Source organism: Homarus americanus, unplaced genomic scaffold, assembly GCF_018991925.1.
Source record: "Homarus americanus isolate GMGI-L3 unplaced genomic scaffold, GMGI_Hamer_2.0 scaffold46974, whole genome shotgun sequence".
In the NCBI taxonomy this organism is placed as follows: Eukaryota; Metazoa; Arthropoda; class Malacostraca; order Decapoda; family Nephropidae; genus Homarus; species Homarus americanus.
This window is the reverse complement of record NW_024728799.1, coordinates 374,002-387,901: the sequence shown is the minus strand read 5'-3', so window position 1 is coordinate 387,901 and position 13,900 is coordinate 374,002. Positions and strand designations below refer to the sequence as shown.

Sequence of the window (13,900 nt, the reverse complement as noted above, 5' to 3'; positions counted from 1 at the left end):
GTGTTTTGGTCGTTGTATCAAGTAGGTGTTAAATTAACGCCACTCCAGCATACAGTTTAAAAAAAAAGACATCTACCTGTATTTAAAATTAATTACAACATAAGTGCATTAACTTTCAAATAACTCATTCTGATTTCCCAACAAAATAATTCATTTTAGTCCACCCCCCCCCCAAAAAAATCAAACAAATATAAATCAGCTATTGAATGAGTAAAGAGTAAATAGTGTAACTGTGCATCTACAGGACTACTACAAAAGCTCACTGTCAGGTACCTAGGAGAGTCACAGAACCCTCCTTTTCCCGGTCAGGCTTTTCCTCACTTGTCTTTGTGTTCAAGTGAGCCTTGGCTGAGACAGAGTTCTGGCGACCTGGGGAGCAAGACCACCACCATACGTTAGTTAGCTGCTAGAGGCTAAAGGTTAGCATTATGCTGATTTATAAGTCAAATAATCTTGTAAGTATTATAACTGGTAAAAAATATATAGATTGTCTTATTACTAATCTAGCAACAAATTAAATAGCAGTCTGACTGTAGACAATATTCTTACACAACAATTCTTCTTTAAAAACCATAAAAATATTCATCCAAATGTACTGTACCCTAAGAAATCAGCTGAGGATCACGGTAAACTCCAGTCTTGACAGTTTAGTCTCATAATGCAAAAGCTACATGATACTTCATTAACAAAATTTGTCTAATGATGAGAAAAAACAAAGGCTGGTCCAAAGCTTGATGAGAAAAAACAAAGGCTGATCCAAAGCTTAAGTGATAAATTCATGATTATATTTAAATGCAAAGATTCATGGTCATAAAATCATGATGGAAAGGATTCCTAAAAGTTGTGTGCCATGTATTATAACTGAATCCTTCCACCCAAACACTGTACAGCACAGCACAGTATGCAGTCCCAATTAAGTGGATACCAACAAGCATATAGATTATTAAACACAAAAGCAATTCCATGGACATTTTTACATAACAGTAAAACTAAGACAAAATTTACCTTTTAGTTAATTAATTTAGTAAACAGTACTTGAAGATCCATCCATTAAATGAAAAGAGATATAATATTAAAAATGAAGGCCTGATCCACAAACCATATTTTCTAATTTAGTCAGGGTACGAGCAACTCTGTATACAATCACTTTAGTCAACTGTTGACAAACATTAGATTAGATCGATCTTTCATGTATTTTTAAGTCATATTATACAAACAAATTATTCACTACTATTCTGATTATTACTACTGTATTCCCTTTCCATTCAAATGTAGATCTGCAAAGTTTTCTAAAATATCCAGTAAAATTTTACTAAACGAGAACTGCAGACCAAACAATTCCCTTAAACACACAAAAAAAAAATTTTTAAATACCGTAGATCATAAATTAAGACATGTATTTTATATTATTGTTTTATACATTATGACTGCTACCTCGCTGCAACACACTAAAACATTCTCAGTCACCAAACGTACAGAATATTATCAACAAATAAGCAACATTAAGTATATTCTATACAGTCAGAACACTATTTAGTTTGAAATTTTACTCTAAAGCATTTAAAGTATCACTATGATTATCCTTAGGTGTGAAAAGTGACACAATATCCAGAACTACTACCAGATCCAAGCTGCTAATTATTATCTGCAAAAAAAAAGAAGTTTACCCCAATTGTGCATAAGCATTAATACCTTATCCCAGTTTGATATAATCTTGATATCCTGTTTATCAGAGTTTTTATTGTAGTCGATCATTCTCTGTATACATGACATCAAAGTTATGTAATACACTGTACTGTATTAGTCTTTAAAACTACTGAAAGATGTTGCAAAAAGTTTTATGATCAATAAAAGCAATGGAAGAATCAAGAGACATTCCCAGAATGGAGACAAAAACAGGTAAGAGTGAAGGTGAAGTGAAGACTGTACAGTACTTGTGCTTTACAATATGAAGTTGGTAAGTATGTTGGGTTTGATCCTCATATCCCTTTTTTTACCAAAGTAGATAGGCAAGTGGGATATATTACCACACATGCTATAATGGGGGTTTACTTCACCATGACTTCCCCCCACCCACCCAAGAGTGACTCCAATTGTATTACAAAAACTCTTCCTTGTCATGCAGTGCACTGAGGATAACCTGAAGAAGTCATCAGCACCCAGAGCCTCAGTACTGTATAATAATAAATGTCATGCATCTGCTTAGGTATAAATCTGGTAGATACATCTCCAAGATCCCATGAACCAATATCAAAAGGGTCAGAAGAGGAGATAATCTGAAGCATATAAGGAAGTAATACTGTACATGTGAATCTTCCTCCACCATGGGTCACTGAATAGGAGATAAAAGAGAGAAAAATAATCAGGCAAGGCTTCACACAAAACTGAAGCAGAAGGAGAAGCAAAAGCTGTTAGGCCAACAAAGGCTGACGAGAACTGAAATAGCAAAAACAATGAAAGCTACTCTATGACTCTATGACCAGCAGTAAACAGGAGAAAGACGATAGGAACACCTATTTCCAAGAATCTCAAACCCAGAAGATTTCTCCACTCCACAGGTATCAGCCTATCAAGAGATTTCCCCCCAAAATAATGGAGGATAAGAATTACCAAATATTCTCTACAAGAAGAAAAAGAAGGATATCTATCATTCTCCCACTCCATCATATTCCTTGGCCAAAATTCTCAACCAAGGTGTGACCTGGCCAACTCCACCAAATATTCTGAGTGCAGAAACATGTAAAGAACAGCAGATGGACACTTCCAAAATTTCTAACAAGTAAGAGTGAAGACTGGGTAAAAATAGTGGAACCTCAATGTCTCTATATCTACTCCTCAAGGACTGGGTGAATCTGAATAAAAGAGGCCAAAACACATAGGTGCCAGATGTGTCACTAGTTAGTGTGTCAGCCAAGATCACTAACAGGGTGAGCCAGAGGTGTATAATGGAGGAATTTGGTTGCTCCAGCCTTATCTGTACTGCATCATGAACAGTGGAGAAGGTTTGTACTTGAAAATTATATAAATAATGAAAGTCTAACTGGAGGACAAACACTAGAAGCAGAGACATGATTGAGGTGCAGTGACTTGTATGGCTGATGACACAGCCCATACGTATGGAGATCAACAATGCCACACAAGAACACACAGGAGGGTCTTACTGTACCAGCGAATAGCACAAAGAGGCAACACAAAGCGGGCAGTAAAGAGACTTAAAGGACGGACACACACACACACACACACACTTTTTTAATTATCTTACAAACAGAAGTCCTCTCAGTAGCCACACTAGCTTACACAACACAACAAGAGAAATGCTGATGGCAGAGTAAATGCTAATAAGTGCAAAGGCAGTTGGGAGTGCAAATGTGGCTTCATGGGTAGGTAAAAATGTGCCAAATCATTCCTTCAAGAAGAAAGATTATAATGTAATGATGGACACAAATAGTGTCGTTACTATAAGTTATGAATTTGTCTATGTTGATCCACAGTTACTCTTCCTGAGGCTGATAACAGCAGGCACAAGAGATGATCAACTCCAGGCAATCTTTGATGAGCTATACAGTTACCCACCTGCCCTATTTGAGACAAAACATGTCATGAGTGCTGCTAGCAAGCCAGCACTAGCAGAAACTTTAGGGGCACTTCTACCCTGTGATGTTTCTGGCCCAAATGGTGATGACATACTGTTTGTATTAGATGGTGGGTCTTTGTTACACTGCAGCCCTGGGATGAAAGAACCATATATGAATGCATCTGCAAAAGGTATGTTGACTATATGACAAGGCACTATGGATCAGCAGTCATTGTGTTCGATGGTTATGATGATGGACCAACCACAAAGATGCTACACACCAATGGACGATTGGAGAGCACATCAATATCTCTGTTGTCTTCACAATTCCCATGACTGTGAATATAAAGATAGAAGACTTCCTGCCAATACAACAAACACTCACAAAATTTCAATAGTATGCTACTAGACAGACTGGCCCAAAGTGAAACAAAACGTGCCAAGTATGATGCAGATTTACTCATCATCCAGACTGCTACTGACAGCATTTCTGATCCTCCTCTGTTACCATGCACTCATGATATGCACGTCTAAAGCAAGAAAACCACCAAAATGCTGGAACATCAAAGTGACCAGACAGGTGCTATGTGAAGTCTGTAAAAATCTTCTATTTTTCCATACACTCTAGAGGTGTGATACATCATCTAGAGCATTTGAAAAAGGCAAAAGAAAGGCTCTGAAACACTTGCCTTTTAATCTTCTTATCATATCAAACTCTTCAGGCAGAGGGATTTAACAAAAATGAATCCCTGAGAGGATAATCTAACTGCAAAATAATGGCTGCATATGGTGAAAGACAAATGGGGCTAAAATTAGATCAGTTTCGGCTCCAACAGTCTTATCAGAAAGTTGGATTAAGTACATGGTATGTACAGCCTCAAGCCCTGCCGCTGATATTAGCGGAAACACATTACCATAGTTTTCAAGTGTACCATCAAGTCTAAGCATGGAGAGAGCATGACTTACAGCCTTGCAAATGAGGATGGTAGATTTTGCAATGGAAAACTGATTCCTATCATGATCAACAATGAGGTGACACCAAAGTTTCTTCTGAAAGTAATCAGGGGGGTATGGTACTGTACTTTAAGTCAGGGTGTTCAACGACGAGATGCTCCGGTCAAATATCAGATCATGTTCTCTATACATGTCACCTCTCCCTCATCCTCACTAAATCTAATTTTTTTTAATTATTTTCAGTAAATACAGGGTGTCTACAAAGACGTCTTCCAGTTTTAAAATTTTATTGCAGGAAACAAAAACAGAAAGAATTTTGCAAATGCTTATCTAACAATTTTTCTTTCTTGTTTTACAGTTTGTAATCAGTGCCTCCAGTTGCTATTGATAAAAGCTTCAATGAGGATGGTAACTACACAAGAGAATGTTCCATGTTTTCATCTACATGAACCCAAAGTAGAGTATTGGGTAGATGTGCTATGGTCCACTAGTGATGCACATCCTGAGGTGCACTAAATAACATATAAAACTCGACTTGTTAAGCAACAAAATGCAAAAACTGCATTTTTCTATCTCTTTGGGTTTTATTGTACCTGGTAATAAAACATTAAAACTGGAACAGGACTTTTTGGACACCAGAATCACATGCATACACTATTATTGGTAAGTTTGGATATCAAAATTAGTGAAAAAAGATGCAAAAAGAAAAATTATGCATCAATAAGAAAACTATTCAGTGTACAAGGGAACTGCATCACCACCCAGCTGTGTAAGGAAACACATATCAGGCTAAACATAAAGACACACACTAAAGGATGTGTGAGATACTAAATGCATCAGCACATCAAAATATCACCATTTTTGCCTTTCCATAAGTTTCCTGGAATTTTAGATCAAAACACATTTCCATTTCTTCAACATAATGTATAGTGGTGAATGAAGGTAATCATCTTCCAATGGTAATGGGTTAAAACAAAATAAAGTACAGAGAGAGAGTTAGACTTTCTACTGAGAAAATACAGTAATGTTAAGATAAAATATCATAAGTACCGGCAGATACAGTGCAATAATCTTTATCCTTATAAAATAAATATTCAAACTTTTACTTTATACTTACGGGCTCCAATGGGCGTGCTCTCGTGTGCAGCCGATGTAGTGTCAGGAACTTCCCCGTTACTTTTAGTTCTTGAGGCCTTATTCTGTCCATCGTCCCCGACAGTTAGAGAGCCTTCGCCACCAACTCCCTGACTTGCTTTTGAATCATTTTTTTTAACAGGCGTGTGAGGAGGTTCACCAACCCCACCTTCTTGCTGTTTGGGTACAGATACAATAAATGGTCATCAACGCAGTGTTTAATAAGGCAACGGATAACTCCCTATAGCAATGAGGTAAACAATAATGCAAAATAATAATATATGTATGACTTAGGTGAGGTAAATATAACACACACACCAAAAAAATTGATAATACTGCAACAAAATGGACACAGAAACCATGAGCAATAGAATTACAATACAAACAGTTCATGGTCTACAAGAATTAGCCATATTGTATTAACTTTGAACTATAATAGAAAAGAAAGTAAAAAAATATATACAAACAGGACAATGTAAGGTCAGGAATCTTTTTATAGGTGTGTATGCATGGAAGGAGACTACTTGTGTTACTCACTGGGCTGGGAATAGTGAGACGGAGAAAATAATCATTAAAAGAGCGAAAGAAATATGAAAAAAGAAGATGTACAGTATTGTAGTTGTATACATCTGATTAAGCCATAAATAAATGTGTTCCATAACCCCTTCACTATGGGGATGTCACTTTTAATATTTTACTTAGCTAATGACAGATGATTTTATTCGGCAGAAAGAGTCCCCCGTACACAAGAATTAACACTTCCATTCAAACATTTGCACCCAACTCCTTACCTCTATCTCTTCATCGTCCTGGAACACCGATAGCTGTTGTGTTCTCTTCTCCAGTTCACTCTGATACTTGATAGGGTTTGCTAAGGCTTCAGCAAAATCACTTAAGCCGTGTGGTACATAATCACCAACCTGAAAAACCATAAGTTCGGGCACTGTTGCAACCAATGTTTGCTACTAACTACTTGAAGGACAATACTATTCATGACTATAACAAACTAAGAGGTATTTAACTAAACTATTTAATCGTAAAGAAAAATTAAGGATCACTTGAAGAATTTCCTTCTCAGGTTATTATATCTAAAGGTTAACTATCCTAACACTAACCTAACCTAACTGCATCCCCTGCCACCCATGTGTCTTGCATTAAATTTTCAGTTTTCTCACATAACCTAAAGTCTATGGAGCAACAAGTATGGTACATTTGGTGTGATGTTAATTTTACTGGTGTGGTGTTATAACAACTCATACCTGTACTAATTAGATGTAGTTTGACATATTCAGATTATTTCCTTCCTTTTAAAGTTATATAGAGGTTTGTCATCATGTTCAGAGAAATGTAAAGATAACTAACAAATGAGTCTATACCACATTCTTATTAATAAACCATAATGACTACAAAATCAGGAGCAACACCGCTATAATGTCCGGTAGTGGTCATTAACTTGCTGAACCTGTCACTCAAAAGCAATACAATGTATTCAAAATTTGATCACATTAATAATCTATACAGTACAGTATACTTACTTTTACATGTACAAAGAGTGTCGCAATGCCCAGTGGTTGCCCAGCCTCGTTTCGCAGTGTTATGTGTTTATATCCAGGTCTAAGGCCAACTATGGGAAGAACGCGGTTACCCAAACTACCTCTGCCACCTTCCTCATACGCTACTATTCTTATGGTGGCTAGTTCTGGCAATACAACCTGGAAATTAACACGTCATTAACATTTCTCTCCCTCTCCTAGTACAGAGTTGGTTGCTATGGTGAACAAATATATTACATTATATATGTATGTCAGAATATATAAATCCTATTTTGGATAATTCAGTTATAATGTAGTAGAGTATTAAAAATATTCTGTCTACTGGTTCAAATAACATTGTACATTACATGGTCATTGTTATTACCATCTGTTTTTCCCTTAGATGAACATCAGTAAAAGTTCTTATTACACATACTGTTAAGTCCACTGCCTACATTCAGCCCTGAAGTCTATGGGTTTTCATCAATTATCATCATTATCAAAAATAAATTTATGAGTTAATAAAAAACCTTAGATAGCTCAATCTTTCTCATCTACTGAAAGGCCAATTTAGTCACATATTACATGAGATTATCCTCCATGTTAGTAGACAAATAAAAAAGAAATACATATACCTCTACCTAGCCATTCCTATTATTTCAGATAAAAAGAAAATATATACCTGTATATATGAATTTTGAAAATGCAATTAAATTTACCTTTTTGAAAACAAATGGTTCTTCATCCCAAACAGGATTTATGCAATTGTTAGGAACAGTTTTAGTTCTAAATCGCTTACGAACTGTGTCTGCCGGTAAACCGTACATCTCCACCTCAACATAACAACCAGCACGCTTGTCTGACAAAAACTGTCCAGATATAACCTGTAACGATACAAAGATAAACAATTGGGTCGTGAACATAATTATATCATCTAATATATAACATTATGAGCAACACTGTACTGGCCTCTGGTGTCTCATCCACCTGAAGTAGACTGAACTCCATACTGTACACAAAGTCAATGAAACTGAGATACAGTATTATAGTTTGCCTTTAAAAGACAAACTAGTTCAGTACCCACTTACACCTGGGTGGTGTGGGGAGTCTATATAAGTTCTTTGTCTTTAAATTCTGCCTGGCATTTTATGCACTTACACCATGACATCCAAAATGACCATTATGATATAAATGCATCTGATTATACATAATTTCTAAATGACACTAAACAACGTTATGAAATACTGTGTAAGTAAACGGATCCATGAACTCTACCCACAAATATCTGTTAGAACAATTTTATATTAAGGAAAGAAACCAATGCATTATTTTTTTAAAGTTCAAGCATATCATTAAGACTAGAGAGTTGCAGTCATCTAAGGTCAACAAATATAGCTGCAACAGCTGTAATTATTTACTTATAGGCTAAATAAATGTCACTTTAATAACACAATTTGATTATCTAGGAAAAGTAGTCTGTATAGCTTGCCCAATTGCTCATCTTGTTTATTCTTAATCATTACCATAACAAACATTATCTATGTCAAAGTTTTCCTTCACAACCACAAGTAGTAACTCCTCCACTAAGGATATACTAGTGCTGGAGTCTCTCCAGTCTCACAAGAACAAACCAAATGTTAGCAGCAACAAGATATGTGCTAAGTTTTTGTATTATTATTATTATTATTATTATTATTATTATTATTATTATTATTATTATTATTATTAGGTACAAGACCTTTCCTGTTAAATTTTATGGATTATAAGTAATTCACTGTACAGTATTACAGTAAAATTATTTCAGCTAGATATCATAACCAATTTAAACATTGTTTATACAGCATAGAGGACTTTAAAGATATGCATATCATCTTTCTACACATACCTTAACAGAAACTGTACCAGCAATAATACCATCTACTGTTGACTCAGCAAATGGATCAAACCGCCTGTCTGGTCTTCTCATAAAGTCAGGCTTCAGAAGATACCCCGATCTGTTATTGAACTCGAAGATTCCTAGATTCAACTGCATTGCAAGATCTGAAAACAAGATGTACACAATAAAAAAAAGGAAAAATTCTTATTCATTTGAAGACCTGTGTTATGTAGTGTTGTAAAGAAAAAACTTTAATAGTACTGTACTCAAAAGTGTTTCCAGTGATAGTAAACAGTACAGTAATTGTTATAAAAGAGCAGCAGTGGACCAACCTTTGTAGGTCACCCACAAAAACAATCAGTTGTGGGTACGGGTAAGGGTTGACAGGCAGTTGTGAATAAGGGTAAACACATACAGCAGTTATAGTTGTAGTTAAGGGTTGTGATAGGTAGTTGTGGGTAATGATTGACAGGCAATTGTGGGTATGAACTGACACTGTTCACCTAGAGGGGCTATTAAGTGAAACTCACCTCACAAAAAATGTCCAGGTGTATAAAACCTTAAACATGTATTTGACCTACAGTTGGTGGTACAGTACAGTAGTAAAGCGGGTGTCTCTCACAACCTTGTCCTGGGATCAATCCCTGGCTCAGGACACAGGTGAGAAGGGTCTTATCCAGCATGATACTAACAAACATTGCAGGTTTTCTCTGGGTACTGTACTCTGGTTTTTCCCCCTGTACTAACAAAGACCAACTGTCCAAATGGCTATAAAGTAGTATTTATTCTTCACTAAATTCATGGAGGTGAAAGCAAACTCACAGCAGTAGGTGGAGTCAAGAATTGTTAGGTTATACTGTACTGTATAATGTGACTTTCTGCACATGAGGGGAACTAGCTGGAGACACCTATGTCCTCAAAGTGACAGGATCAAAATCATCACCTCTTCTTTCAAGGTCACACATTCTTGGGAGTTCAAGCACTGTAATTCCATTTGGATTGATGAAGCACATATCCATACCCACCTGAATGTCTATTTTGCTTCATCTGAAAACTCATCTCCCAGACTGGCATACAAGATGGAGTGTTGGATTATGCAGTGGTATGATAACATGTCAGGTTGGTCTTCTTTCAAATGTCCAACCAGTCTCCTTCCATTTCTCTAACATGGATGGAGTTTCATCTATAGTGAGTGATACCACTGACCTCAGACCTATCTTCCTTTTTGTTAGCATCCCTTTAATGGCCTCATAGATATCCTCTCCCGTGTTCATGCTTCCAGGTTTGTCACAGCCAACAGGTCTTTACAAAATACCATCTTTGCTTCATCATAAAACCTAACAAATATCAGAAGATGGGCATTGTCAGTAGTATCTGTTGACTCTTCTACAGCCAGAGAAATGCATGGTGTATTTTGTTATGCCATCATCATGTTGTAAGACCAGATCTTCAGCTAATATTGCAGTCCTTCTCATTGTTGTAGAATACGACAATGGGATCTGTTTAATCTTCTCTTTGAGCTCATCTTTTTGTTTACCCTCAACAATGTTTTAATACCCTTTAACATTCATTCTTTGACCGTCTCTGCATAAAAAAATGGATTTGACAACAACTCTGGTAGATCTCTCATATTGTGATTTGAGCAAATTTATTTTGGTTGTTCTCGCCTTAGTGTTCTGAGGATACATCTTTTTAAAATAACTTTGTTTAGTTTCATGGTGGCATTTCATATTGTCACTTTTCACAACAGCAATGGATGCTGGGGTCTGCACCAAAGCTCCCCACGGTCCACTAATTGAGTGGCCCCGATATATAATAAAGCTGCAATAAATGTAAAGGAGATACAGTAATGACATTATGAAAGATTAAAATACTCATAAATACAGAACATCTTTCTTACCTAGTGTCTGGTAGTTGAGAGCCACTAACTGACAACCTGCATTCCAGAATTGATGAGGAAGGAAGTTGGAAGAGTCGACCCGAGTACCACGTGGATAGACACGTGATAACTGACGCTTGTTGTAGTTGACAAATTCCATGGGAGTCTCCTTCAACAAGTTACTAGACTGTGTTTCCACAAATGATGACATCTCATAACTCCTGTTTCGTTCTGAGGAAGAATATCCACGCCATTATTCATAACAAAGTGAGGAGCATATACTGTTCAAGATAAAATTATACGGTTTCTTTTGCATATATTTCATTGTTTTCCTTATAAAATTATTGAGTAAACTGTAGAATTTATATTTTTAAGTGAGAAATATAAGCACTAGAGACATCAATCTAGAAGTATAAACTGGCAGCAGGGTCACAAAGGAGTTTAGTAATGATTTAATTATTTGGGAAACACATATACTGTAATTTATATATACAACTTATTATCATTTATCTGACCTGGTTTGCCCCAGATATAGATAAGTCAATCTGAAGTAATTATCGCAAAGACTTAAACATTTAGGCACCATAATTATGTGATATTGTTGACCCTATATGTACTGGATGAAACTAAGTCAGGAGAATGAGCACTCACTATCTACTTAAAACAAAAGGCTTTAAGAATAAATAAAAGGAGTTCCTGGTTCACTACATTCATAAAGAGAATATTTATCTTATATCTGTGAGGTGAACTATTGTGACTGTAGCCATTAAATCACACATAAGTTAGAGAACTTATTGTTTGGTGGTGTAAATGCACAGGTTAAATATATATACTGTATGTATATATATATATATATATATATATATATATATATATATATATATATATATATATATATATATATATATATATATATATATATATATATATATATATATATATATATATATATATATACAGTATATATATATACTGTATATACTTTTATTTTCTATAATTTTCCACATACATTATTGCATGAGAGTAAATAAGGAGAAGCTAGACAAAGAGGATGCTGGCCGAGTGACTGTGTACAGTACATGGTGGAGAAGAGTCTACAGGGTACTTGTTTTCAGTGAGTTTGAGGAGTAAGTTATATGGTGAGTGTATGAGAATGACAACGCACTGAAGACTTAATAACATTACGAGTGTTGGAGAAAGAAGTTAGTGAATTAAGTAAGCATATCGATAATAATAATAATAAAAAGGAGAGAGAGAGAGAGAGAGCATTATTTTAGCATATTTTCATTATTACAAAAAAAAAAGAGATAATTTTTTGGTAACCAGAGTTTTCATTCATAAATCAAAGTACAGGAGATTTTTTTATATACGTAACTTAAAGATTTTGTAAGTTGAAACTGTAAATCAGGGACCAAACTAAAATCAAATTAACTTTGGAGCTATGCCCCGCCCCGAGGGTGACTGAGAATTAACGTGATTGGCTGCTGGAAACGATCACAACTATTGGTCACTAGTCTGACTCCCTGATGAAGCAAAACGTTGCTCATCACTTATTAATATATTCAATGTGGTAATTTTCTCCTCCTCACTTTCACACAGTATTGGTGTGTGAGAATATGTAGAATGAAAAGAACAAAATTATTAAATAATGAAGAGCTGTTGCCTGGCCAAAAGACAGAAATCACTTTAACCTAACCAATCAGGCACTGTGGGGGGCATAGTTGCTGAGTTAATTTGATTATAGTATATACCAGTATACAGTATACAGTTTACTGTATACTGTATATATACGGTATGTAAATATACCATATCACTTGTTTGTCATAAAAGGTATGGACAGAAACAGAAAAAAAATCATCCAATGGAAGTCGTGTGTGTGTGTGTGTGTGTGTGTGTGTGTGTGCATGTGTGTGTGCCTGTGTGTGTGTGTATGATTATACAATGTTAAACATGAATTACTCAACATTTATAAAAGTTATAATAATATAAGTACGGTAAAGACCATTTAATTCACCTCACATCGTTTAAAAGATATCAGTCATAAGACTTTAGTTGATGCCAAAGGTCTCTTTAGCAAAGCTATGTGTGAATATTACCCACTTCTTGAAGAATTATTACTGTATGACTGTAAAAAAATAATCAGAGGTAAGAAGAGAGGAATACCATTTTCCACAAAATCAAAAAATATTCTTTCATTACAAAGAATTCTTCAGAGAGGCTAAAATTCCAATTGAGTTAAGTTGCACTTTATTTGAATGATGTTAGAATCATAAGCAAAACATATTCATTCATAAAATATTTTAACTATGGTCATCTACTGTTAACTCACTTTCTGCGGCCTCAAATGAATGGAAGTGCACAGGTTGTACATAGTTGACTAGAGCCGATATCTCTGCTCCTGCCTCCTCCTCAGCATCAGCGGCGCAGTGGCCCTGAGGATGAAAAACCCTCAGTGTGTACTGAAAGCAGGTGGGATATACAGGACATCTGGTATATATGTACATATCAGCTGTACACTGTGATAAAGGCTTGACTGAAAAATCTAGACCTGTGGAGAGAATCTATGGGACAAAAATGTAAATAAATAAATAAATAAATAAACAAATAAAATAAGGGATACTGTATACAGTAATTTTTAAATGACCTCACTGCTGCTTATATGGATATTTTCAATTTACTGTAAAAAACCCATAAATATCAATGTTTGTTGTTACCTGTTATCATGAGACTTCTTTCCCTAACTAATAATTGCACAGGTAGCTGGAATCACCAAATATCACAATAGAAAACTGAAATACGCATTATCATTCACTGTCACTTTGAATCTTACGACACATTGTGGACTTTCAAATTCTTTAAACAGACATTACTGTACTAAACCTATATAAAAAAAGTCTAAGGAAAGGAAAACCACATGAATAAATTTTATCAAACCAAAAAGTAAATAAAGA

General features: G+C 35.4%; 1 protein-coding gene across 1 annotated transcript in view; it reads right to left on the bottom strand.

Moving 5' to 3' along the window:
- The window catches only part of LOC121866227 (1-phosphatidylinositol 4,5-bisphosphate phosphodiesterase classes I and II-like), a 111,868-nt gene that overhangs the window by 15,206 nt on the left and 82,762 nt on the right, over positions 1-13,900 (bottom strand). The window contains 9 exon segments of the mRNA XM_042365840.1: positions 274-369; positions 3,574-3,726; positions 5,646-5,838; positions 6,454-6,582; positions 7,198-7,374; positions 7,914-8,078; positions 9,080-9,234; positions 10,971-11,180; positions 13,279-13,381. Of these exon segments, the coding sequence (XP_042221774.1) occupies positions 274-369; positions 3,574-3,726; positions 5,646-5,838; positions 6,454-6,582; positions 7,198-7,374; positions 7,914-8,078; positions 9,080-9,234; positions 10,971-11,180; positions 13,279-13,381 (1,381 nt within the window).